The 27,908-nt window shown below is 51.5% G+C and overlaps 1 protein-coding gene across 9 annotated transcripts; it reads right to left on the bottom strand.

The window, feature by feature from the left end:
* Positions 1 to 705: 705 nt before the first annotated feature.
* On the bottom strand, positions 706 to 27,087 carry TFAP2A (transcription factor AP-2 alpha). Of its 9 annotated transcripts, none has more exons than XM_081145100.1 (8): positions 20,119 to 20,385; positions 17,423 to 17,857; positions 14,318 to 14,369; positions 12,121 to 12,352; positions 10,175 to 10,293; positions 8,100 to 8,241; positions 5,963 to 6,247; positions 706 to 1,143 (listed from the first exon to the last, which is right to left on the bottom strand). In XM_081145100.1, the coding sequence occupies exons 1-8, from the start codon at positions 20,296 to 20,298 to the stop codon at positions 1,092 to 1,094; spliced, it is 1,497 nt and encodes a 498-aa protein (XP_081001226.1). In that variant the 5' UTR covers positions 20,299 to 20,385; the 3' UTR covers positions 706 to 1,091. The 9 variants fall into 9 exon arrangements, with proteins under 9 accessions (XP_081001226.1, XP_081001228.1, XP_081001230.1 ...); XM_081145102.1 differs by lacking the exon at positions 20,119 to 20,385 and adding an exon at positions 18,268 to 18,336 and having other exon boundaries at positions 710 to 1,143; XM_081145104.1 differs by lacking the exon at positions 20,119 to 20,385 and adding an exon at positions 26,791 to 27,087 and having other exon boundaries at positions 711 to 1,143.
* Between the last annotated feature and the right edge of the window lie 821 nt (positions 27,088 to 27,908).

Genomic DNA, 27,908 nt, shown 5'->3' with positions numbered 1-27,908 from the left:
GTGCATCCCCCAGAACCTCCTTTTTCTCTAACAGATTTCTCCAGAAATATGCTGCGTCGCTCTTTTGTTAAGAAATAAATCTCTCTGTGAAATCAAAGTTGGTGCTGCACATTTTTTGGGCATCAAAAATGAAAAAGAAATGCAGTTTTACACGTGAATAATACTTAAAGTTTAGTTACAGGGCCCCTGGTTCAGCCCCAAATCTCTTGTATTCCCTCACTTCCTCTTTTCAATCATGATCCTAAGGAACAGAATATTATCTTTTTAAACCACAAACTTCCCATAAACATCCATTACAAAGTTTTCCACCCCAGCATTCTCTCTTCCCACTCCGAAGGCAACCTTGCTGCCCTCCGTGGGAAACACCAGCTACTTCTTTGGATGGAGACTTAACTTATGTTGGTGTTTTGATTAAGATTTTTTTTTAATTTTTATTCTTTTATCTATGTCCACTGGGCAAACATGAGTTTGGGCTACTGCTTTTGTAGAAAGAAATCAATGTCTTGTCCAATCACACAACCGCTCTCTGTTTAGAAATACTCCCCTTTGGACTAATTCATCCCTGCCTTCAGAAAAACAGTTGAGTAAACCCTGACCGTTAATGGGGCCTTTAGTTCTAACTCATGGTTAACGTACAAATAACGTTTTTAAAGACGAGCTGCTAAGAGGAACCCATAATGGGTCAAACTTTCTCAGTTCCTCTCCCACCGTGTATCTGTCACAGGGACGGTATCGTTAGGAGCGGCAACGACGACAGGAAGCCGAGGTGGCCTACCTGCGCAGCAGCCAAGTTTAATATAGAAAAGAATTGTTCGTCGACATGCACAAGGGAAAATATCCCTAAGCATCCTCAGAGGTGAGGCGGAGGCGTGAGAACTGCTATCACCTGCTGCGTTCTGTGGCTTTATTTTTCTGAGATGGGTGGCTGGGTGATGTTTGGAGATGACTTGGTTTTGTCCGTGGTGTGTGGGGGTTTCCTTCTTTCTTTTTCTCTTCTTGCCTTTTAGGAATCTTTTTTAACCGTATAGCACGAAGCGATAGGGAAATATGAACGTGTTTCTTCAAATGCCCAACTTGGATCATCAAGCCAATTAAAGGACAAATGTCAGTACTCTTGCCCCAGGACCACTGCCATCTCTGCACCTGTAACTCAGAGAATGAAAATGCTGGTTATTTATGCTGTACTTTCTGCCTCTTGGATCTCCAGTGAGTTGACCTGGTTTTTATAGCCCTTTTACCCAAGCAGTGAGGATTCTTGCCCTCACTTCATTCCCCCCCTCCCCGCCCCATAACTGAGGGGCTTAGGAGGAGATCTGTAACTGGGATGAAGCAGCTGTTGGCTTCATGCCGTCCTCTAACTCGATTATTCTTTGGACACGTTAGGCAAGCATTAGTGATTGATAATGACGCTAATTAACCCCTTTCCTTTCCAAACAGTAAACTGCTGCCAGCAGGATGCTACAAACAATAAATATAAAACACTGCATACATCAATATCTGTTTAAAGCACAACTTCATTGGGGCACATTTAACAGTACTGCTTTCAGTTAACAATTCACTATTTATTCAAGCACTTCTCCCAGAGCCAGAGGGGGGAGACAGAGGAAGAGAGAGGGTTAAGAAAAGAGGCCTGCGGCTTTAAGACCACAAAATGCTGTCATACCTGTCAGCTGCAGCAAAGTTAAGCTCTAATGGAAACCATGCTTAATTTTTAAAAAAAAAAAAAAATTTCAGGTCAATACTTTTAAAAAACTTAATTAATCCAGCTCTGTTCTTAACCTATTTAAACTTAACGCAAGGCTGATGACCACATGATTTTTTTTCTTTGTGGGGGAAAACAGCTCTCCTGCCTGACATGAAATTGTTACGAATTTACTTTTTGATTGAGAAAGGAATGGGAAACATTGTTTCATAAAGAGTGGTGAAATTTAGATTTTAAGCGAGATTTGGGGAAAACCAGGGCAAATTTGATCTGATTGTGCAGTCTAACATAACCTGAGCTGTAAAGAAATGTACATTAAATTTGGAATTTTGATAAATGAATATTCCTAGCAAGTGAATAAAATGTATTCAATTAACTAAAACCCTGTGCACTTCTGAACTGAAGTGGAATCGACTGTAATTGATTTATTTGAAACCAGAGGTTAAGGACTGAATTAGCTAAGTACAACTGGGTATTTCAAGCCACTGACTTCTCAAATGTCAAATCCCTTCTATTTTAAATATTATTTCAGCTGCGGGGCATTGCGGCCCTGATGGTAGTTCCATCAAGAACTCAAATTATATTAATATTCGATTTTGGGGAGGAACGGGTTGGATGGTGATTTTCAAAGGGTGTTGGAGAACAGAAGGGGTAATGGAGGAGCATTGTGTTTCCATAAAAATTGGGCGTGGTAATTAGCATAACCTAGCAAGCATTCTTATAATTCAACTATGTATCCTAATTTGACTTAATTCAAAGATAATCACTGCTGTTAGTATATAAACATTGACCTGTCCAATAATCACCATGTGTTTTAGAAAGTACACATTGGTTACAACAGAGGAAGCCAAAAATCCATGTAGCCTTTGGTTAGTCCCATAAAAATTATTTTTAATAATAACCCTCTAATCTTCCCACCCCTTAAAATATATATACAACTTCTTTTAAATGTTTGTTAAAGAAAAGAAAAAGAAGTGATGATATCACGGTCCTCAAAATGTCCAACTACAGAATAAAAATAACTAATTCTGTGCCTTTGGAAACCATTGTTTATTATGACCTTGTAATGTTCTAACCCACTATTTCCTTTCTGTCTTTCTCAGGATGCAAGGATTATATTGGGTTCAGGTTTTCCAACATAACAAGCATCTGTAAATCCAGATATGAATGAATGGTATTTAATAAGATTGTTTTCGTTTTAAAATGAGTATTTATGTGTCGTTGGAGAAAGAGCAGCAATGTATGGCTGTTTATGAATGCTATTGTGCCTGAGGTTAGGATCCCCCCACACAATCTGAGATGCAGCCAAGAAAAACAGCCCTGATAGACAATGCTTCACTTCACCTGCTACGCTGCTGTGTGCATTTCATTTCTGTCAAGAGTATGTACAGTTAGGGTTCATTCGCCTCATTATTTTGTTACATCTACGTTACAGTTAACCAGTCTCTCTAGGAAATAATAAATAACCGCTTTAAGAAACAATTGCCGCCTTGCGTTCTGAGGATACACTCCCCGTTTGAAAAAAAAAAAATTTTTTTTTTTTTTTTTTTTAAACACACCATTGTTATGAATTCTCTGGCATTGGAAAATAGAATTTAGACTCCACCAACTCTCAGTCGTCTGTCGGGATCGATTTTGAACTGCCTCCCATAAGGAGGTTAGAAAGCAAAGGCTGCAAAATGGACACTGCCCAATGCTTGGCTTCCCCAGTCCTGCGGAATGTCAAAGCCAGGGACACATGCTAGAGCTCCTGCACGCGGGAGATTACCCTGCACCTAGATACTTTCTCTGAATTTCCCTGTAAACCTCCCAGGGAACCACCTCCATTTTCTTCTGAAAAATCATTCGAAATCCTCCTCCCTTCCAAAGCAGACTTTCCAAATGAGCTTTAAAAGCCCTGATTCGCCGTCTTTATGCACAGGAAGTCCTTCCCCTGCACGAGCTAAGCACAGAGTCCCGTTGTGGTAGAAGACAGATCGGCGAAGTCTGCAGAGCCCCCCACCGCCCCCCACCTCTGAGAGCAGTTTATATTTCTATAAGGCTCTAGGAGGAGCCCCGTGGTGACAGAAAGGGGTGGGTCGGCGGCATTTAGGGGCAGGCAGAGCCGATTCTGGAAATCAACATAATTTCCCACTCCCCTCTGCTCCCACAAGAGCTACTAAGAACAGCACAGGAGTGAATTCCTCTCTAAATGAAATATTAAAATAAATAGGAGGCAGCCTGCCTGCTCTTTCTCTGCCCCGTGTACATTTCTGCCACCGTCCCTTTCTGCTCCCAGAAAACTAGGGATAGTTTTAGCTCGTGTGCATGTCTCAGCCTCTGAGAAGCCCAAGCTAGCAAGTGAAGGTTGAGGCATTTCCTTTGTGCTAATGAACTAACCATTTAAATTTCAGTTATCTTGAGACAGGAGTCCGAAGTACTTAGGGGAGTGTGTGTGTGTGTTGGGGGGGGGGGGAGATGATGTCTTCTGTTCTCCATCTTCCTGGTCATCCTTAATGTCTGGTTCTGAAGGTTTTATATTTTGGTTTCCAAAACACAAATGAAAACCTAAAGAATCAACATAAATAAAATAAAACTTTATTTTTTAATAATAAAATTAATGTTTCTAGTAAGGAAAAGATAGTGTGTCATTCCTTTAGCAGTACAAACAATCTTTTATCCAAAAGAATACATTGGGTTTTATTGTGTCATTTGTCTGAATACAGACTCAGTGGAATATCTAAATGATACCCTGCTCTGAACTCCAAGTTGAAAGTAAGTTTTTATTATACTTTAGGGAAACAATGGGTTCAGCTGCTTATTGCAAGGAGCAATTGCCAAGGGAGAGTTAAACTCAATTACTGTAACCATACTGAATAAAAAATACTGCCAAGAACAAAAATACGCCTGGGTAAAGACAGCCACTGAATAAAAAAAAATCGACATAAAGCGTATCAAATATTTATTTATCTGGGCAACAAAGGACTATGATACATTGACAGGCATGGAAACTACTGCCAGCACAACTCAATACAATACAACTAGAACTGCTTCCAAAATGGCCAGTGAAAACACAGAATACCAGGTGGTCCCAAATGTTTGAAGTTCTTTGAACAAAAAGAGAGAAAGAGAAGGGGGAAAAAAATCCCTAACCCTTGGTTTAAAGACAATACTCATTTATTGCTCAAATGATGCTTTTAAGGGAGGACAGTGGAATAAAATTAACTTTTTTTTTTTTTTTCTTCTCTCCACACAATACATGGAAGGGTTATGAAACCACTCAAGTTTAAAAATCTTTCCAGGGTCCAATATCAATTTTTCTTTCAGTTCAATGAAAAGCTAAATGTAATTCTGATTATATATAAAATTTTGCTTTACTTGCTTTTTATTTGTTCAGCTGTTTCATTGTCATCTTTAACATGCTAAACTCATGAATCCCAGAGGAAAAAGAATCCCCCCAAACCTTGAATTTCTAAATAAGTACCATGAACCACATGAAGAACTAAGAGGGAAGATCCGAAACCCACTAAACAAGAGCTAAACGAGATCACCAGATAAATAAAAATTAAAAAAAAAAAAGGCTTAAAACAGACTCACCATATTTACACTTCCCATTAAATTACACATAAATAAATATATACAGAGACATGAACACTGATTCCCTTATGTCACTGAACCGTGTTGCCAGAGAAAGTTCAAGTTGGCCGCTGTACTTGGGGGGAACTAAGACATGACATGAACTCCGTGTATTTGTGTTCAAGTTTATTCACAATACTGATAAAAACGTCACTGTCCTTTTTGCCGTTTTTCGAAGTATGGCTACAATCTGAACTCATCAGAAGTATGGAAGGGAAGGTGGTGGTGGTTCAGTCCCATGAAGCTCATATAATTTTTTTTTTTTAATTTTTACGGTCCTTTTTTTTAGAAAAAAAAAAGTTTTAAGTTTTTTGTTGCTGTTGCCGTCGTGGACTCGTGGGGGGGGTACGTCGGGGGGAGGGGGCGGGGTTGTTTTTTTAAAAAAGGTTCACGAACTCGGACAGAACTTTCCTCTGCGGGCTCCGCGGCCCGTCCGGTCCCGTCCGCGGCTCCGCGCGAGGCCGAGGGTGCTGGTGCGGGGGGCGCGGCGGGGGGCGGACGGACGGACGGACAGAGGGACGGCGGACAGCGCCCCCGGCGCGGCCGGGACGACCGAAGGCGGCGGCGGCGGCAGTAGCAGCAGAGGGGGCGCTGGTCCCGGCGCCGCCCCGGCCGGCGGGGGGGGGAGGCGGGAGGAGCGCTCACTTTCGGTGCTTCTCCTCCTTGTCGCCGCCCTTGGCGCTGCTGTCCGTGTGGCTGTTGGGGTTGGTGCTGAGGTACATTTTGTCCATGGCCTTGAGGGCCTCGGTGAGATAGTTCTGCAGGGCCGTGACGGCGGCGCACACGGCGGGGCTGCCGAAGCCGTGCGAGATGAGGTTGAAGTGGGTCAGGCAGCTCTGGATGCCGGGCTCCAGGATGGGGTTGGGCCGCGAGTTCCCCAGCGGAGAGCGGTCCTGCGCCAGCAGGTCGGTGAACTCTTTGCAGATCTGTCTGCAGCGGGCGAGGCAGAGCGCGAGAGGTGAGGCCCCGCGGCGGGGGGCCTCTCCCCCCGCACCCCGCACCCGCACCCCGCGGGGCCTGCGCCCCACCCACCCAGGCCCGGCCCGGGCCGACCTGCCCGCAGACCCAGCAGTGGGCGCCGGAACACAGCTGCCTCCTCGAGTATTTCCACCAGCGTGTTCACTCTCTGCCTCTCTCCCCCTTCCCGACCCTCCTCTCAGCTGCACCAAACTTCTCACCCCCCCGCTCGCCCCGAACATCCTCCACACCCGAGAACGTTTCACACAGGAGGAGAGAGAGAGGACAGCAAGCGGGGCAAGGGGCCAACACGAGGCTCCCAACAGCCAACAGCACGGGGAGGCGAGGGGCCATCTAATATTTTGAATAAAAATAATAAATAAATAAAAAGAAAGAAAGAGAGAGAGAGAGAGACAGAGAAAGAAAGAAAGAGAGAGAGAGAGAGAGAGAGAGAGAGAGAGAGAGAGAGAAAGAAAGAAAGAAAGAAAGAAAGAAAGAAAGAAAGAAAGAAAGAAAGAAAGAAAGAAAGAAAGAAAGAAAGATTAAAAAAGAGAAATAGCCAACGGCACGCGGCCATCAGCTGTCCTGGTGACACTACTACAGAGACCCTCTTCTCTGATCTTCTAGAGAGACCTCAGCGGCGGCTATGGGGTGAAGCCTCCACTCATTTTCACCTTCCAATCAGTTGCATGTGAACAGAAAGGCAAAACTTTTCTTGGGATTATTTTGCCTTTAAAAAAAGGCATGAAAAACCTGTTACGGGCATGGGCAGAGGGATTTGGGGAAGAAGAAACAGATTTCCCATCCCACGTCTCTTCCCACACCTCAAAATAAATGAAACGAAACTCTCTCGGGAAATTGTGGGTATGGGTGTGCTTACGAACCTAAGGTTGAAATACAGGCGGGCGAGGCCTGCACCCTGGAAGCCCTGTCTGGGAATCTGGGAAACACGGACTAGCGGGGGTCTTGGGGGTGGGCGTGGGGAGAATGCACAGCCCTGGCCGGCTGCCTTCCCCAAGGCCTGATGATGTCTCCAGGCCAAAAACTGCCCTGCCTGAGGCCTCAGCCTCTGCCCTCCGGTTCCATGCCCTCCTGTGACATGGACTTTGATAATTAAGGGCTTCCAAACAAGCCTTTTAATTTCCAGAAAACATATCAAGACAGTCATTTTCTTTTCACACACCACCTGGAGAAGTCTATTCAACCCAAGCACCCGTGGGAATATAACTTGGGGCCATTTTGAAACCTACTTGACATCTTGCCTGTGGGCTAAAACTTGTGGGGTGTGTGTGTGCTTGTGTGTGAGACTTTCTGGAAGAAAGGAAGGCAAGAAATGGGATAAGGGGTTAGGCTTGAAACTAGGACAGCTTCTGGCCTGCACATTTTGCAGGCCACTACTTAATCCTTGCCCTTGGAGAACACTGATAGAAGACAAAATCTGACCCAGGCAAGACAAAAACTGATACAGGCAAGCCTGTTAGCCCTTTAAGGACTTGATTCTGGTCTCTCAGAAACAACCTAGTCACAAATCCACTCTCAGCTTCTGTGAAAGCCCTACTATCCCCCACCCCACACACATTAAGTTTTTGTAGTGGGAAGGTGAGGCCGAAGAGAGGGAAAAGATGGAACTATACAAACAATCCTACTTGTATTTCCTCTTTAAAATAGATTATGTTTTATCACATTGTGTTGTGATTTCAATATTTACAACAACAAAGCTGATTAACACAAAAAGAAAATAACAGAAAAGTGAGAGCAAAACAGGACTGATTTTCGTTTCCCTTCACAATGAGACACAGAGACCCCGAAGAGGTAAACGCCTTACTTTGTAGCCAGGAGCATGTTTTTTCTTGTCACTTGCTCATTGGGATCGGAATGTTGTCGGTTGAGAAATTCAGCTACTGCTTTGGCAGGAAATTCGGTTTCACACACGTACCCAAAGTCTCTGGCTAGGTGGACGGCTTCTCCTGGCAAGAGGTGAGAGGAGGGAGGCGAATGCAAGAGAATGTAGAGTTGGGATCAAAACTTCCTCCTAACTCCCTTATTTTCTTAAACCAGATGTTAAAGGAAACACAAAATACTTGTTTTCTCATTTCAGGCATTTTATTTCCTTCTCTGTAGGATCTGGTGGATGCAGTTACCAGGAAAAATGGCCACTTATCCTAGAAGGCCAAGATGATTTGAAAATGTAAATCCCATCCAGGCTCATCCCCCACCCTGATAACATTTTCCCAACTTCTCTTTTAAAATGTTTCTTGTATTCCAACCTCACACCTATCAGCACATTCATAAGTGGTATTCATAATTACTCCTTGAGATTTTCTGCAAGGTAACAACTAAGGGGTTACATTTTAACTTGATCGCATATAATTATCTGTTCATCCAAACCGATTAACCAAGAGGATTTGAGGGTCACTCCACTGAGTCTGTCTGTGTTGTTGATTTTCGAATCTTTGGTTTTAATTTCCTGAACCAGTTGGTTTTTACTGCAGGGCTTCCTGCCATTAGCTCCAGCTCCGGAAGAACGCATGCGCCAATTAGAGCATCAAAGCCCTCTCCGCAGAGCTTGTTTCCATAAAATGGAGCGGATCACAAACAATAACAGTTCTCCAGAAACTGCCTCCCTGCTACAGGACTCAACCCCAAAACCCATACACACTCTCGCACTGCACCCGAACCCACCACTACCATTTTCTTTGCGTATAGTTCTTTTGGAGTATGGAAAGAGCATTCTCTGTGTATTGGTATCATTTTTAATGTAACGAATATAATGCGACTGTAGATAGTTTCTGGCACTGAACAAATGCTTATGATTTGGCAGTGATATTATTGTCATCTTTGACACCATTAACAAATGGCTAATAGGATTCCTCCTCAAATGCAGGGTTTTAAACATTTTTAGTTATTTACAAAGCTAGGGGTTGAATTCAACTGTATTATATCTCCTCAAATACAAGATGTAAATAAGATAAAATGCCTTCTTTAAATATAAATGACAGTTTTTAAATATGCTGGGTAACTTAAGTGCCTTTTTTTCCTATAGCCATAAGGCATTTCCAGCAGAACACAAAGGAAAATGCAAGAGAGCTATACATTTATTCCAACACACTGAAACTTAAGCCAATTTAGTATCAGAAAAACTTAACAGAAATCTAGAGGAAGTAGGAATATGAGAAGATTCTGTTGACAGTGCATCTAGAGCAGGGAGTGAGGGCAGGGTTGGCTTTTGTTTTGAGGGGTTTGGAAGCATGTATATGTGGGTTGTTTGTATGTGTGCAGGATGCGTGCATGCGTGTGTGTTTAAAACTGCCAGGAGAAACTTTTTGTAATGCTTATATTTCGCTTTTCTTTTCCTATTCAAACAATTTAAAGTCTAAAATCACTCACTTTTCTTCCCCTCCAAGTAAAGAAGCACAATTAAAGGAGAGATAAGGGAGCATATGTTTGGGAAACAAAAACTAAAAGGGTATACATAACCCTGAGCTTTCAGGATGGTCTTAAATCAGGATGCAGGTCAAAGATTCCCAAATTAATTCAGGAAGTAATGGTCACGCATTTCTCAAAGGCAGATGTCAGAATACCTTAAGTGATTTACTGCTGAGCTCTATAAGGGAGACAGGAACTTGGAGAATATGCAGTTCTTAAATTTTCACATTGTTTAGGTCAGAGCTGGGCTAGGGAGGTGTAATTTTGTGGCAGAGGGGAAGAGGAAAGGAGGGTAGAAATAAATGCAAATAGTTTTTTGACATGCAAGAATTCCATTCATTTCCTGCCTCATTCTCCGGAAAAAAAAAATGAAACTGCCCAACTGACACGAAATGCAACCAAACATCTGGCCACTAAGTTTTATCCGTCTTCTCAGAAGAAAGTCCCCTCTTGTTAGCAAGTAGGCTCGCTTACCCTCCACTAGTGATGTGAGCAGGGTGACATTGGCGGCTTTACGTCTCCCCGCTGGCAGATTTAATCCTATTTTGTCCAGCTTCTCTCTTAAAGATCTTCCTCCATTTTTAGACTTCGCCCTGTTTCACAAATACAGGCGAGAAAGGGGTTTAGAAAACACTGGGTTGCTCTGCATCAGGTTACAGTCATTTTGACAACTTCCTGAAAATGTACTTTTAAAAATTAAGAATCACAGCCCCGAGATATTTAAAGAAGGGAAATCTAGGAAGGATTGATACAGAAAGATCACAGGAGATACAAATGCTTATCAAACTGTAAAGAATCCTCTGGGCTCAGTTATTACTGCAACTGTTGCGGCCTGTTGGAAGGTTTTGATTTCCCAACTCTCCAAAGAAGAGTCACACGCAAAAACAGCTCTCACCTCTAGGGTTTCAGGTATTTTTTAGTTCAACTGACCACTGCGTGTTTCCCCTGCTGTTACAATCACATCAATCCCAACGGGGTCTTTAAATTGTCTCTGTAAGATCTGCTGTGAGGTTGTTCAGAGTAACCAAAGTTATCATCACTCTCACGTTTCTTGCTCTGGCTTTAGCCCCAGTGGGGAATTCATTTCACCAACTGTTTACATGCCATGTCACCAGCCTAACTGGAAATGTCAAAAGCTGATGTCGGCCTTTAAAATTTTCACTGATTTCAGAGACAGTGGAGGCAGTTCTAAATAGATGTCTAAATAGACTTCCATAATCAGAAAGTGGTTAAGATAAATTGTTTAAATAAAACAGCAAATTAATTAATTTCAGATTTTATTCCCTACTCAAGTGCTCTTTAATTGTGTGGATTAGATTATACTCCCCTAGGTAAACAGTCTCCAATATTGGGGATGGGGGAAGGGGAGGAGCAGGCGGAGGGCGGATCCAGATCCGCGACAGTGAAAGATTACCACGGGCCAGCAAAGGGACGGTGAAGAAGGGAGAAAGACGAAGACAGCTGCTGTTTAAGAAAACCTTCCAAGAGCGGCTTCACAGGCCTGTATGGGACAGACCCATCGGAGCAGAGCTAAACGTCTCATAGGCAGGTAAATGAATACCGAAAGGATAAAGTTTTGGTCTACTTTTTTATTTAAAAAAAAAAAAGGAAGACTTTATCTGGGCAAGTTCCACACGAGACCCACCGAGCACCGGGTGGAGCCCGGGCGGGAGAAGCCGCCCCCATACAATCTTATCTGCGAGCGGAGCGCCCCGACCTCGCAGGTGAGGCGCGTGCGGCACGTGCTCGTGCGCAGCGACTGCGCAGGACGCCCTCGAACGTGCCCTGCACGCTGCCTGGCACACAGCGGGCCGCCACGCACCACAACCGTTCACGCGAGTGCCCTGGGCACCGCGAGTCGCCGTCCGTCCAAGGGGGCAACGAACGACGGGCGTGGCGAAAGCGGCTGCCTCCTACTTAAAACCCTACCCCAGGGACGACGGGTGACCGTCGGAGGCCCTACGGGGAGGTGAGGGGAAGGGAGCAGCCCGAGAGGAAGTTTCCCACGACCCGCCAGGTGCGCGCGAGGCGGCGAAAGGCGGCGGCACGGCGCCCCGCGGCTGCGGCGGCCGGCACTGAGCGCGCGGCGCGGCGGGCTGCGCGTGCGCGGGGCGCGGGGGGAGGAGCCCGAGGCCCGGCGCGCGCGCCGCCGCCACCCGCCCCCGCGCGGGAAGGCGGCCGAGAGGGCGGGCGCGCGCCGCCTCGCCCCGCCTCCCGCTCCCACCCACGCGGTTCCACGCCTTCTCCCCGCCCCTTTCCTTTCCCGCGGAGGGAGGGCCGCGGCGGGAGGCCCGGCGGCGCCGCCAGCCCGGCGCACGCGCAGTGCTGCCCCCGGCCGCGGGCGGGGCGGGGCGGGGCGGGGAGGAGGGCCGCGCGGGAGGGCGGGCCGCGCGGGGAGGGCGGGCCGCGCGGGGCCTCACCTCCGCAGCACTCCGCCCAGCAGCGAAGCGTTGAGACACTCGGGCGGTGAGAGGCGCCGCTGCACTTCCGCCACCGTGACCTTGTACTTCGAGGTGGAGCTGAGGAGCGAGAGGCGACCCGGAACTGAACAGAAGACTTCGTTGGGGTTCACGACGCCACCGAAGAGGTTGTCCTTGTTAATGGGGATGGCGGAGACGGCGTTGCTGTTGGACTTGGACAGGGACACCGGGCCTGCGGAGACAGACCGAGGCCGTGTGTGGGCGCCGAGCGTCGCCCGGGTCCTGCAGGACGCGGCGCTCCTGCCCGGCCGGGGCCGCCCGCGTTGCTTCCGGCCCTGAACATCCCGCCCGCGGCTCTTCCCCACCTCCCGCCCGGCCCGGCCCGGCCCGGCGACGGGACGTCTCCTCGGCGCGCCTCGCCCGCGGCCTGGAGGTGCCCCCGGCCCGCCGCCAGGCTGCGCCTCGGCCTGGACCTCCCCTTTCGGCCTCGGGGGTGCTGCCTGGAGGCGGTGGGGACCCTGTGACCCTCGGAGCTCGAGGGGCTCCCTCCTGCACGGGCCTGGGCGCAGGGGAGGGGGACGTCTGCAGACCAAGGGCAAGCAGACCGCGTGCGCTTCGGGAGCCTTGCGGAATGAGTGCTGGGGGCGGGGGGGCCACTTCAGAGACCTCTCATTAAAGTCAGCCCAGAGTTCAGGTGGCAGATCAGCCTGTACATGAGCCTTTTCGGTGAAGGCAGCCAGCCTGGGAAGCGGCCTGTAGTCTCACCCCCACGTGCCCGTCCTCCCGATGAACAGGCCCTTTCCTACGTTCCGTCTGAGGAAGGCTCGCGTTTTGGAGAGCCTTTCCAAGCCGGCCTGCGCTGGAGGGAAGGACAGACAGGCCGACCACAGGACTAGTGATGTGTTGAGCAAACAGTTGAGCGTCTCCGTTGGGAAGGCGGTGGGGGTGGGGGGTCTATTACCAGTTAAAATCATTAGCTCTTCATTGTTGGACCCACTATAGTTTTAAAAAAAATTTTAAGTCCAGCAGAAAAGTGTACTACGGTTACATTTCTCAACGCCACCCTCATTCAGATGCCTTCACAACCGTTTAAGTACAGGGAGCATTTGTATTTTTAAAATCCTGCATGGAGACGTATAGTAATATGCATATTCTCACTGCCACACTCCTCCCTCTTCCATGTGATATTCTAGATGTATGGGGAGGTGGGGGGCTCTAGTTTTGGATAGATCACTTGTGACATTAATAGCTCTGGGGAGGCTAATAGAGACAATAGGAGTTAAACGAACTCTTGAGAGATTACTAATAAAAGAGCCAATTATCATGTCGACTTGGAAAGAGCATCTCTTAAGATTTATCCCTTGCACATCTAATTTGACGTGACAAAGACTTCACAGATGCAAAAATGAAACTTTAGCTAACAATATACTGATTGGGGTTAGAAATGAGAACAGTTTTATATAGCACCGTCCTCTGGTGGTGCCTACAATCCTGAAATGTAACATTGCCACCATAACAACAACAAAAAAGCTGCTGTGAACAGCATTTATTCCAGTAAACTTTATTTCTACTCACTAAATACAATACAAATTACAAATCCATCCAAATCACTGGACACTTTTAAACAACTTTTGCTATGAACAATCCTGACATCTCCAAGATGCTAATTTTAACCAAAAGCCAAATTTTTGTTAACCTAATTCACAAAGTTTAAAATCCCTTAAAGAGCTAATGAGAAATTAAATTGAAAAAACATGGAAGGTCCCCCCCCCCCTCCTAAGGAGTGTTACGTCTTTTTATCATCTGCCCTTGTATTAATAATAAATTATTTGCACTCTTAGCATATCACTTCGTAACACTCCTGGCCACTCACACAATGGATTAAAACTAAACTAAAACGTTTCAAAATTGAAATGCCACTTCCAAATCAGTTTAACTATTATGCATTTTATGTGTTTGTCCAGATATCATTAAACTAAATTAAATGGTCAAATCATGAATCAGAACAAAGCTAGCCTGTTGCCATTGCTAACCTACTGAAAGCCGATCATCCACGCATTGCTGTTCTATGCCTATTTGCTAATTCTGAGCCTTTAGGAAAATCGTATTTGAAAAAAATAAATACAGCTCTGCAAGTTCTTTTAAATAGCACTGTGCCTGTAAGGACATGCTTGGAATGCAAAAGGAAATGGCTTACCTTTCTTAATTACAGTTTGATCTGGGATGTTAATACCCGGGTCTTCTACATGCTGCAACAAAAGGATACACATGGATGTAAGTGTATAATCAAAACAAAAGGAAATGAATATTCCGAGCAAGACGGGGGGAGGGGAAGGTGTAGAATCGAAATTCCCCCCTTACAGTGACATTTATATATAAACATCTCAAATTGGCTTATTGGAATTTGGGGCTTTGCAACTCAAGAGGTTTCACTGCACCCCCGCGGCCAATTTCTCCCCCCCCGCCCCCCAGTAAATAATTCGCGTTTGAAAGAAGTGGGGGTGGGGAATAAAACTTTCTTTGGAAATTAAAATCAAGTTTTGGAGCACCTAATCTTTTTCACAATCAGTTCACCCTTTTTAAATGCACCTAGCATTACTTTGGCGCCTCAGCGGCTTCGGACTTTTAGTGATTCCAGGGCTCAGGCAGCAAAAGCCAGAGAAACACAATAGAAATGACAGAGGCGGGAGTAGCAGGGGAGTGCTGGAAACGCCGTAGGTAGTGTGATAAGCAGTAAATGTATACACACACGTTCACTTATGGAAAAAGGAAGGTAATGTGTGTGTTTTTAAAAAGGGCGACTGCCTGAACTGGATATCAGATAGGAATATAAATGATAAAAAAAACACACACAAAAAAAAAACCCCACAAACAAAAAAAAACCCCTTGCGATTATTTTCCTGTTGTCCAGCAGCAGATTTGTTGGGGTGGGTTTTTTTCCTTTATCTTTTTGGAGATGGATGGGTATATGTGTGTGCCAGAGTCAAAACGTGATTAGAAAGTAAAATGAAATCATGTTTTCTAATGCAGAAACTGACAGGCAATATAATGTCTGGCTGTGTTTACAAATTAGCACCAGGGCTGCTGAGATAGAAGATTTCGCAATCGTTACCAAACACAGGCATTACCATTTAAAAAACTATTACTTCCTTCTCTAGTCTTTGTCCAACAATAATACTGATTCAAACATTTTCCATTCTGTCTTGGATTTATGCTCCTGTTAATTGTGCCTGATCGCAATGATTCCGGGTGGATGGTACTAAGTTGCTTTATTACAGGTTTTATTATACTCAATGCTCTCATTTGTAACTTGCCTAAAGTGCTTCTGGATTTAAGTATAATTAAATTGAGAAATGTTCAGAAATGAGTACTGCTGCAGTTCTTGTGTTTTAACTATATGGGGAAATATGATCCCTTTATGCATGCACCCTAAACTCATAAAGTAAATGTAGTGTGGCATAATACTTTTATTTGTGTTATTTCTAGACCTTGTCCGTACAGGGAAGATTGTTAAGTTTAAAACCCCACTGAGATATTAATGATTAAATAATTTTCACCATCGATTTGATTTTCTTAAATATTTAGCAGTCATTCTTATTAAAGGTTAACTGTTGCAGCAATGGGAAAATTGAAAACAACCCTTTTCCTGACCCAAATTCCTTTGAAAGATTTTTTTTTTTTTCTTAAAAGGTGGGGAGGGAGGGGGAGAGCGGCAACTGGGTTTCCTTGTTTTTATTTGATCTTTTGGTTAATTTCTCCTACTGGCCCATTTCACCACAAAGAGTGACTATACAGGTGTTAAGAATTCACACCAGCCACTTTGGAATTTTTGCAAAGTGGAGCAATTCTAATTCACAGTAGTCCCAAAAGCCTGCAACATTATTTTGCAATTCAAATATTGCCAAGGACCAGGCTACGGAAAGGATTCACAGACCCTTTGGGAAGAACTCAAATGATCGCAACTTTCAGGTTTGTTTTTTAATTGCTCTTTTCTCAACTATTGCTCCTTTCATTTTCCTTCCCGAGAAATGCACCGTTTAGCATCAGCTTCTAAAAACATGTTCGAGCACACATCCACACACACGCACACTGCTTACTAAGCCCCACGTTGAATCAAGTTTCTACTTTTCTGCTTTCCATGCAAGGCTGCTAAACACAACCAACAAATTTCAGTGATTAAGTGAGCTAAATGAGAGATGTAATAAATTTTCTATTTTCCTATGTAACTTAAATAAAGTTTTAAATTCACCAAGCAAGCAGGTAAGTTCATCTGACCATTTCCTTTGCAATCTAATGCAGTAATCATTAAACTGTCAACGGACATATTGCTGCAATATTTGATGCAGTAATTTGAAATAGCATTTTAGCAAAAATCACATCCAGATACATTTCCTCTCCAAAGAAAAGCAGCATTAATAGAGCCTTTACAGCTTTAATAAAATTATTGGCTTGTTCTAATTCCATTTCAGGAAGGTTGTGAGGAAACCATAAATATGTAGAATTGAAGCAGAGATGCTGGTTTAAATTTAATTTCAGAAAGTATTTTCAAATTATCAATAGCTGGTTTACATTGTAAATAGTAAATGTGCTAATGCCATGCTTATTAAGAGATCATTTTAAACCGCATTTATTGATAACTGAATTAAAACTCAAGTAACGTTGCCCAATAGTCTCAGAAGATTTTATTTAATACGGGGTGTAGCAGGTTCTGATAGGCGTTGGGGACCTAGCTAATGATTTATGAGGTCAGCACTTAGCACCCCTAGGAAGAGAGGGCTGCATTTTAATGTCCCCCTGCTCAGATTTGCTACTTAACTATTCCTTAATCAGGGGAGGGGATACACATAAGTTTCAGATATCACTAATGTGTGTAAGATCCAGTAAAAATAATTTTTTAGTACGTCTTTTACACTTTCTTTTAAATTGCCAGGGCGTTTAATGAGCCCTCTCGGTTGAATTTCACGTCTTTTTCAGGACAGGGAGAGATCCCCACGCCAGAATCGGCTGTGGAATCAGGGCCTCTCCGGGTAGAAACAGTTCAGTGTCGCGGAGAGGCGAAGACATTGTGACACTGGTCTGATTTATCTGTGTTGGCGCAGGCATTGTTTGAAGGAGTTTCAGGAACCATTGTTCTAGGGGCAGAACTCTCAGCTTATTTTCAATCTTTTAATTCGGTTGTCTAGGCGGGTCCTTAAAGCGCTCGGCCCAAAAAATAAAATACAATAATAAAATAAAACAGGAGGAAACGCCGGGCCCCGCTGCGCGCGGCGGGCACCTCCGCGAGGGGGGCGCGGGCGCTTACCGGGACGTCCTCGATGGCGTGAGGTAAGGAGTGGATCGGGAGGTCTCCGAGTCCTGAGCCGAGCCCGTGCGGGCCGTGCAGGAGGTCCTCGTGCCGGCGGTAGTCCCTGCGGGGATCCAGGCCCGACAGCTGGTGCGGCAGCGCCCGGTGCGTGTGCAGGAGCCCAGACTCCTGGCTCTGCCTCTGGCCGGGCCAGCCCGGGTGCTGCGGCTGCGGCTGGGCGTGCAGGGGGTTCAGGCTGTAGGGGTCGTTCACGTGGGAGTAAGGATCTTGCGACTGGGGGTAGATAGGCTGGTAGGGCGGGGGGAAGTAGGGGGGCTGGAAGTCGGCATTGGGGGTGTGGGACAGCGGCGGGGCGCTCGTGTAGGGAGATTGACCTACAGTGCCCAGCTGGGGCAACCGTGCCGTCCCGTTGCTGGTGCCGTCGTGACGGTCCTAGGGGGGTGCGAGAGGAAAGGAAAGAACAGGGCGTCAGGCGTGGAGTTGCAGCGGCCCGCACCGAGCCCGCTCCCGAGGCTGCGTGGGGAACCGCGCCTTCCCGCGCGCAGGCCGCAGAAAGGCGTGGGCTCCAAGGTGCTCCTTTCGGAAAATACCCCAGAAGGGACACGGGCCCTTCCCCAAACGCAGGGAATTAGGCCGTGCAAATGTGAGTGTGTGTGTGTGGGGGGGCTCAGAGGCTCTCCGGACCCGTTTCTTTGAAAGGTGGGAGCGGACCGAAAGGGGCCTCCCAGAACAGAGCCCGCTCAGCTGCGGCACGAAACCTCCCTTAAGCAAAATTAAAATTCCTACTAAATATTAAACAGTACAAGCGCCCCCCCCCCCCGGATTTGAACTTTGTTGTTTACCCAGTTCCATTTATTTGGAGGGGGAAATCCTCCACGTTCAAAGACTATTAGCATTTCCTGACTAAATACAAACACCTCGTCGTGGGGCTGTAACGAAAGCACACGTTTAAATGACCAGCTTACAGGAGCTTTGCGCTGCAGGCTGGGGGCGGGGGACTCTGTCTTTCCCAGGTCCCCAGTCAGGAGCCCGGGTCTCCACAGGGTCGATTAAAGGTTTGGATGGAGAGAACGGGGCGTCGAGTCAAGGTTTAAAACAGAAAGATGCAGCTCTACTGGGTTTAAATGAGAGGTGCACCCCGGGGCGGAGGCCCCCGCCCCTTCCACCCCAGCCCCAAAGGGCAGGAGAATCGCCTGACTTTCTGTTCCTCTATGGAAATCCGCTTGCAAAACAAGTGAACAGAGTTGGTTCCCGGGAATGCAAACCCTGGGAGGCTCCGCGCCGGCCGCTAGGGTCGGGGGCACATCGGGCTGAGTCTTTTTCGGCAAACGGATTTAGCATCCCAGGTCGAGCGCGTCTCAGGAACGAGAGGAGAGGCGAGAAAAGAAAGGGGAACATGCCGAGAAACGCGCCTTGGGGAGCGGCGGCGAGGTAGGTCTCCGCGCGCCGGGAGATGCCGAGCAGGGACCAGGGAATCGGAGAACGGAGGCGAGGAAAGAGGGAGATGCAGATGGAAAGGGGCGCCCCGGGGGAACCCTGGCCGCGAAACCCGAGGTCTCTCGCGGCTCCGCAGCACCAGGTTTCCAGAGGGGAACTCCTAGGGAAACGGGGATGGGGGTGGGGAGGGGACTCACCATAGCTGAAAAACTGTGAACTAACATCTGCGAAGAGTCTGGGGTAACGAGTCAGGGTGGAAAAAACACAAGCAAGCCCGGAGAGCCCGGCTGCCCTGCCGCCCGAGGACGCCCCACACAAAAGGCGCCGGGAGCCCCGCGCCACCCGCGACTCCAGTCACCACGCCGACGCTCCCCCGCGCGCTGGAGCCCCGCTCCGGGCCATCCGAACTTGAACCGCCGACTCGAGCGGCGCCTTCAGCTGGTCGAACCCACGGTCTCTATCCTGCCGTGACCGGTTGTGATTCAAAGTTCCTTAGGAAATGAAAAGCCCCCCCAACAGAAAAAGTGTGTCTGTGTGTGTGTGTGTGCGCGCGTTGTGTGTGCGTCTCTGTGTGTGAGTGTGAGCGCGCGCGCGCGTGTTCCTTAAGCCGTGTCTCCCCTCTTTTCTTAGCGGCGGCTTCGCTCGAGCTTCTAATAACCGCGCTGGGCAGCTTTCCTGGAGCCTCCTAATAGCAGATATTCATGACTATTAATATTACACGAATACTTAATAAGGGAAGAATGCCTGGAAATCGAGCGTGAAGCGCAGCGGCAACTCGCGCCGGAGCCGGCTCTCAATGCAGTCCATTGACGGCAGCCTCAGTGTAGCAAATCGGAGGTGGGGAGCCGGAGCACCGGAGACAAAAAGCGGGCGAGAGAGGGAGCGGGCGAGCGCGCGGGGGGCCGCGGCGCGGCGTCTGGCGAATCACAGGGAAGGGGCAACATTTTAAAAGGTTGCAGGGCATGCAAAAGTGAAAGAGAAAGGAAGGGAGACGGGGAGAGAGCGCGGAGAGGGAGAATGTATCTGCGAGCGTGTGTGAGAAAGAAAGTGTGGGCGAGGGAGAGGAGCCCGGAGTGGGAAGAGGGGAGGGAGGGAAGGAGGGAGAGCCCGACGGGAGGGAGGGAGGGAGGGGAAGGGGAGGGGGGAGGGGAGGGGGCTGGGTCGGAGCGCGCGCAGGGGGAGCCCGCGGGGGAGGGGGAGGGGAGGGCGGAAAGGAAGCGAGCGAGGACAATCGGACCTAAAAGGCTGGAGCCGACCTCGGGATATCGTGGGGGCCGCGTGTCGCCGGCTGCAGCTACCGGAGCCCGCGTCCGGGCGCGTATCCCGCTCTCGGCCTCCGAGGTGCTTCCCCGCCCTCTCCGGCCGCGAGCTCCTCCGCCCCGCAGCCGCGCCTGGGACTCGGGATTCGGCGGCCCGCTGCCTCGCCGCTCCTCCATGTCCCGGCGCCCCGCCCGGGGCCGACCCTCGCCTCCACAGCCTCGCGAGCCTCCCTGGAACCCCCGAGGCCGTGCGCTCCGCCGCCCTCGGCTCTCCGGGGCAGGGGCTCGGGGAGGGGAGCCCGGACGCGGCCCGGGGCGCGCGGAGACGCGAGGCTGCCCAGCCTGGACGCGGCTGGCACGGACTCCCGGCTCAAACCCGTCCGACTGGCTGGGCCACTCCCGCCCGGCGCCCCCCCCCGCCCCCCGGGATGACACTGCTGGTTCTCTCCCAGCGCGGCGGGGCCGCCGCCGCTGCCAGCCTGCCCGCCGGGTTGTCGGAACAAGCGGCACCTCGCCTCCTGCGTGTCCCTGCAGAGCCCCGACATAATTAGACAGCCCCAAGCCGGCTCGGAAACCCGAAATCCCTGCTCCAGCGCTCGCCCACCGCAGCCAGAGTTGTTGAAACAGCCTTCACTCTATTTTCTTCCCCGTCTCATTTCTCATCTTTTTATTTTTTCTTTCTTTTTCCGCCTCACACGCATCCACACGCGCCCCCACAGGGTCTCTTTCTGAGGGTGCAAGTTCATCGCCTCCCACCAAAGTCCCACAGGCGCCTAGCGCCGCGCGGAGGTTGGGACCCGGCGGATCGAGCTCAGCGCCAGGAGCTGGGATTCGGCCTCCGCGAGGGACAACGGCCGGGCCTCAGGCCGCAGCCCCGGCGGGACAGTTCGCCCTATGAGGCTTAAGGACCGAGTTTCACCACCACTAGCTCGCAAATGGCACCCCCGCTCTGAAAACAAAGCAGCGGGTCTGACGTGGGGGCCTGCGCCCCGCACCGCGCGCAGCAGGAGCCTCCAGAGAAGCGCCAGGCCCCGCGGGACGTCGCCCCGCGCCCTATGGGGGTGGGGAGAGCGAGAAGAGAGGGCCGGGGGAAGGAGACTGGAAACAGCCTGCAGACGGGAGGGGACGGGGAGACGCGGGGCGCAAGGTTCACATAAGCCCAGGTTCCGATTCCAAGTGAAGACAAGCCCCCTGCCGCTGCGCCCTCGCAGACCTCCACGCCTGGCAGTCCCAGCTCCAAAGGCCAAAAAGAAAGAAAGGAAAGGAAAAATAGCAAAAGCGGGGACTGCACCTATTTATTTAGGTAACCCCCGGCCACGGCCCCCTCCCCCTCTCCTGACTCATGGACTCATTTCAGCGGGGCTTGTAAGAGCTGCGGGAGCAGCGGCCGGGTCTCAGAGCCTTTCGCCGGCCGGCCGGTGGTGCTGGGGCTTCCCCGGCTGCCCCCAAGAAACCGAGCAATCGGGGGACCCAGGGTTTCTAAAGGGGCTCCAGTGCGGCGCGCTCTATCGGCCCCCGGGGCTCTCCGCACCGGAGGTCGCGTGCAGCCCCCTCCAGGATTCCCACGGTCACGCAGCCGGCTACGGGGCAGCTGCGGGCAGGGGCGCGGCGTGGGGACCCGGGGGCCAGGAAGCTCCGGGGCGCGCCGTTCCCCACCCCCACCCCCTTGCAGTGCCAACCCAGTAGTTCAGAGCGAGAAGGGGAGAACTTCTTGAATGACAGAGAGTGTACCTGGGGCGGGCCCCGCGGCAGTTTGGGAGACCGGCGCGCTCACGTTGAACCCGCTAAATGGGAGATGCAGCCCAGCCTAGAGCGAAGTGCACGGCCCCTTCTCCAAAGAGAAACGAGCCTTTTTTAAAAAAAAAAAAAAAAAAAAAAAGGTCGGGGGAGGAATAAATAAATAAATAAACATTCAGGATCGGAGAGGAAGTTGAAGGAGGTGAAGGGTTCTCTCTTTCCTTTCTCTTCCTGGTGACTTGGGCTCCCAGACTCTCGCCAGAGAGGCGCGCCGAGCGCACGGCGTGTGCCCAATCGCCAGCGACTGCCTCGGAAACCCATACTTGTCCCTCTGCTCTCTGCTCTGAGGCACAGCCGACGTTGGTCAGAAAAAGGGGGAAAGTGGGACACAGGCGTCGCAGGGGGGGATGAAAAGGCGGCGTCCGCATCCAGCCTCTCCATTCTTCAGGCGAGGCGGAGAGGCGGGCGCCGCGCGGGGGGAAAGTTTGTCGCGCACGCCCGTCTCAGCGGGCTGCGAAAAGAGGAGGTGCGGGGGTACAGCTCGGGGCCCGAGGCCGCGGGGATCCCTGAGCCGGCGCCGCGCTTACCTCGCAGTCCTCGTACTTGATATTATCCGTCAGTTTCCAAAGCATTTTCATGGATCGGCGTGAACGGATGTGCCCCCTCTCTGCCTCGCACCCAAGTGCAGCCACTCTCTGGGTAAGCGCAAAGTGCCGGCTGCGGCCGCGCGCCGAGGAGGAGGAGGGCGGGGGGGGAGGGGAGGGGAGGGGAGGGCAGAAAGGGGGAGGCGGAGGCGAGGAGGGGGAGGGCGAGGAGGCGGCGAGCGGGGAAGGAGCTCCCGTGCGCGCTCGGAGATCTCCCTCTAATGGTAGAAACTTTTCCCTTTTCCAGCTCTTTACCAACAGCCTAATCGCCTCATTAGCATATCGACAATAGTCCAATTGCTCGCCGGCACCGCGATCCGCCGCCGGCCGCTCCGACACAGGTATAAAGGCCTCTCGGAGCCGCCAACTTGCTCCTGGAGCGCGCGCCTGTCCGTGAGCCCCAGATATCTCCCCCGAGCCCCGCCTCTTGCCCCTGTACCCCCGCCCCCTCCCCCCCAAATTCCTCCCCACTCCTCTTCTCTGTCCGCTCCTGGAAGACAGGAGCCGATCGCCAAAGCCGGGTGCCGCGCGGAGGCCGAGCGGCCGCGCCCGAGGCCAGGCTCTCAGCGCCTCTCCCCTACCCCTGCTACCGGCACCGGCGCTGTCCTTTCAGTCCCCCGTCCAACTGTATTAGAAATTATCCTTTTCGCAATTAAATAGAACCACCAAACCAAGATTGGCGAAGTCACTCCAGGATTTTTTGCCCAACAAGAGATCGCCTCCGCTCCGGGGCAGCCGCCACCTCGGGCCGCAGGGCTTTGGGAGTTTTATTGGCTTTGCGCTTTACCCCCAGGTTGGAGATTTTGCCAAACTGGCCCCAGTCGCTCGGCTGGGGTTTGCGATTCTTTAATTGCCGCGTGTAAAATAAAAAAAATTGTACCCTGAAGAGGTTACTTGACAGCTCCAGGAGTTAAAATGATTTTTCCTCTCGTTCGTATGAAGCTAGGACCCAGTGATAACTCAACGTGGTGTCTGGGCTAAGGGTTTCCTAGGTGTGATGTGGACATGGATACAGAACTCCTGCAGACACTCACAGTCGCCTCTGGAGTTGGGCCGAAAGGCACGGTGTCATGCATGCATCAAAATAAGTCGCTGGGAACCAGCTCTTCGCTGTGCTAATCTGCTCCAGTTTTCCCAAGATTCCCCTTTTTAATTAAAGCAGGGAGAGTTCCTTCATGATTTGGTGATGTTACTAACGTGGCCCGCTCGCGGCGCAGTGCCGGGCCGAGGGGGAGCCCGGAGACCCCGCAGCCATCCCCTGGACCGGGCTGGCCAGGCTGGGCTCTCCCACTCCACACAGGGGCCTGCTCACCCCGCCCGGGCTTTATATTTTTTTCTTCTGCTTTAGCAAATTTTTTAAGGAAGAAAGAAAAAAAAAAGACGTGATACTCAAAATAGAGTAATTTCTCCCGGCCGAACTTCCTCATTTGCCCTCCACAAAAAAGTTTCTGTCTCCCACTCGAATACCGAAAACTCCCCAACAACAGTGGGTCTCTCTTCAGAGCTGCTCTACCAACGACCTCTGATTCCTTCTGGGCCTGTTTCTTGAAAATCTCCAAGCCTCCATAGGTTTCCATACTGTCCTCGAAGTGGGGTACAGGCTGTCGAAAATCAGAGCTTTCCCGAACAGGTGGAAAGAAGGCTTGAGGAGAGAGGACCCTTCCCCGCAAGCCCCTGGAAGGACAGTTCTCCCTCCAGAGGACCGCAGCAAATTTTCCAAGCCAGGCCGAGCAGGCCAGAGGCCCCCAAAAAAAGTTAGAAAGAAGACTAGAGCTAGAGGGGGGAATTAGACCCCGAGGGACTCGCTCCCCACAACACCTGGGCGCTCCCCTGCACCCCCCCAACACTAGCAGTCCTTTGGCTGAGCCCAGCTCGAGGCTGCGCGCCGCGCTCCACCCGGGGAAGGGTCAGCCCCGGGGCTCACCGCCCAGCGCCGCGGCTGGAAGTAGGGAGATGGGCCGCTGGGAGGAGTGACACCTTCCCAGCAGCCGCCGCAGACGCAGAGCTGACTGTAGGCCAAACCCCAGGCCTGGGAGCATGGATTTCCACCCCTAGACGTCGCCACGGCGTAGGTAAGGGAACTCTTAAGTTTCGCTTTCTTTCTTTCTTTCAGTTTGCGGGCTGGGGATGTCTTAGGCTCTTCAATCTTCTCCACCCAGCCCCTCCTGCTGCCCCGCGCCCCGCGGATCTCCGGCTCCGCACCCACCGAGGCTGCTAAACTGTTTTTGTATCCCCGCCGAGGGCGCCTTTGAGGTGCAGATTGGGGCCTGCGGGCTCTGCGCCGCCGCCGGCGTTACGGGCACCGAAGAAAGGCCTGGGCGAGCGCCCCGGTCGGCCCTGGAGCCAGCCGAGCGGCTTTGGGGTGAGCGTCATTACCACCACAAGTCGCTTGTTTGCATGTCAATGCTCCGGCCTCGCGGGAACCCCAGGACGGCAGCGCCAGGCCTAGGGTTAGGAGTCGGGAGTCCAGGCCAGATTTGGGGGCATGGAGAGAGGGCGCCTGGAGAAGAGCAAGTATCTGTGTGAGAGAGAGTGAGAGAGATACCCAGAGAAACAAAGAGACAGGGAGAGGCCAGAATGACTCTAATTTCCTCCGGTCTTCACCATCCAGCAGGACCCAAGAGCCCTACAATCAAACCCCAGAACATCTCACTCCTCCTGACCCCAAATCCTTAGAGCCCCAAAGATCCAGGCTTCCCACCACTTGCCAAACTGTGCGCCCGCAGCAGCCAGGCCCAGGGTCCACTCCTTTCCCCTTCAGGCTGTAATCTTGCCGCTTCCGAACCTCAGCCCGACCCACCCGAGGCCCAGACCCAGGCCCAGCCTTCACTGCCGGGCCTTCTCACCACCGAGGGATTCGGGATTCCGCAACAGAGTTCCTCGGCTCGAGGGGGAAAACCGAGCGCCTCCGCCAAACACCTTCCCCAATCTTCACCCTCCGGAGGCGAGAATGAAGGGCCCCGAGGCCCGCAGGGACGGGGGAGAGAAAGGTGTGCGTCCCCAGGGTTTGTTTGGGGTGAGATTTGCATCCTTAAACCACAAAGTTCGTCTAGCTTTGGGGACGAAATTGTATCTAGTGAGATCTGCCTGGTGGGGAGAGGTATAAAAGAGCTCACGGCTGATTTAAAGAAAAAAAGTATAAGGAAAGAAATCAGTATTGCAGGATGACTTCCTTTCCTCAACTCCAGTCAATGTAGCGAAGACGGGACGTCTCTGAACTTTACTTTTATTGGCCCAAATCTGAAACAAGCGAAGGCACTCGCCCCAGAAGGAGCAGGGAAGATCGGGGCGTTTGGTTCGAATCGACCGGCAAACTTTTAGGCGCAAGGAACCTCGCCCTAATCAGGCCTTGTTTTGCTGGGGCGGAAAAAGGGGCCCTAAGGGTTCCCATTAGGAAGTCGGAGACCGGAGAGAGGCTGCTGGCTCCCACAGGGCACACGTCTGGAAGTTAGAAGGGCAGCTCGGGACGAACCCCCCGTCGCCGGGGTCGGGGTCCGCGGCTCGGGGCGCGCAGGATCCGGAGCCCGGTCGGCCTTGCGGTGCCCGCGGCCTAGCAGGGCCAAGGTTGGCAGGCCAGGCTTTGATTTCGGAAAATTTTAGACCTTCTGCCTCATCGCCCACCATTCACACCCCCCCCCATCCAGTCACCCCCATCAGTAGCCTAAGCGGCTACAACTGGCTTCAGGAAGCGGACTGAGTGAGAAGCTAAACTTTGCGCAAACTCTTTTAAACATTTCCCGAAAGAACTCGGTCGCCCCGCGACCCTCCCATCTGGACCCCTTTCCGTTCGCCACACCCCCCAGGTACCCAAAACTTGGAGGCACAAGGAGAGACAGGTGCGCCGGAACCCCACTTCCCGCGCGGCCCTGGGGTCTGGGGCCAGATCGAGGGCACATCAGGCAGGGAGCCCTCCTCAGGGAGCACCGCAGCCCCCGCCCGGAGGCCTCCCTCCTTCTGACTTAGTCATCCAGCCCCCCCGTTTCTACTGGGGAGGGGGACGGCTGTGTGGCAAACTACCAGCGGCCCCCGGGGCCCCCGGTGGGGCGCGCGCCGGCCTTTCCCCCGCGCCCAGCGCGGGCAGCGCGCGTTCCCCCAGCGCCGCGGCCGCCGCCCTGCGCGCTCTCCTGCGCGCTTTCTCTCCGAGGAACTCTCCTGGGCGCCGCTGGGCGCGCCTCACCCAGGACTCCCCTGCCCTGGGCCAAGCTCTTCCACTCCGCCTCCCCCTCCCGGCCCCCTCCCCCGTCCCACCCCCGCCCACGGCGGCCCCAGCCCCGGCAAAGCCCCGTACCTGCCAGTCCCCCATTTTGGCAAGTATGGACATCGCGGCTCGGCGCTCCTGGCGACACGTCCCCGCCGGGCATGGGCTGTAGGGCTCGACCGGGCCCGCTCCCTGGAATCGCTTAGGCAAATCCTCCTTTTTTACCTGCTCACCAACATCTCACCTGGTCATAAAGAGCTGGGCTGCTACCTGCCGACGCATGCGCGCTAGCCCAGGAATTCACTCCGCCAGCCCCAGTCCCTGCGCCTCGCGGAGCTGACCTGGGAAGTGATGGATTTATAGCCGCGGCAATCTCGCCATCAGCTCCAGCTTTTCCCAACAGCCCCAACCCGCTTTCCCGGTCAGTCCCCGGCCTGGGAACCCAGCAGGCTGCCTGCCGGGGGGTGCTGGGAGCGGGGCGCGTGCGAGAGGCTGTGTTTTCGCACTCGATCAGTGGGGGCATCTGCGCGCTCTCCCCGTGGCACTCCTCCCCCTCGAAACTTCGGCACTGGGAGAGTCTCCACCCCGACACGGGTGGGAGGGGGACTGTCAGGCCCGAAGACAGGGCCCGTCCGGGTAGGGCCCGCGCACCTGGATGCACGCGGTGGGGACAGACCCCTGTCCGGCCCTCCCCACGGGCCCGCGAGGTTCAAGACAGCCCCCGGCCTCGCAGATCCGAGTCTGCAACCTCCCCGTCGGATCCCAGATCAAAGTGTTTTTCAGTAGGTGAAGAGGTTCACGGTTGTTTCACTTCTGGCTTCTGGGCTTAGTCTCCTCCCACCGCAGAGAGCCAAACGCACGCACACACTCGCACACTCAGACACGGACACTTGGGTTTAAGGTCCACCCTCTTTTCTTACTTTCACAGCCCCGCCCCTCCCCCACTCCCCGATCGCTTCCCAGCGCTTTATCTTTTCCACTGAAAACTTTTTAAAGGAAGAATGGGGGCGTTGGTGGTTCAGGGATGGGCAACTGAGGTTTGGGCTGGGGTTTGCTTTCCCATGACAGATAATATCGCTCAAGTGATTTCCCCGCTGCTTCTAATTAGAAGGGAGCTTTAAAAGAAGCCACAGGATTTGGGGCTCCCGGGGAGCTCACCTCCCCGGCAGGAACCACACCTGGCTGGGAGGGAGCCCAGGGCGCGGAGC

The sequence above is a fragment of the Miniopterus schreibersii genome (genome assembly GCF_964146895.1).
Source record: "Miniopterus schreibersii genome assembly, chromosome: 8".
Classification (NCBI taxonomy): domain Eukaryota; kingdom Metazoa; phylum Chordata; class Mammalia; order Chiroptera; family Miniopteridae; genus Miniopterus; species Miniopterus schreibersii.
Note: the sequence above shows the minus strand (reverse complement) of the source record. Positions and strands in the feature narration are given on the sequence as shown.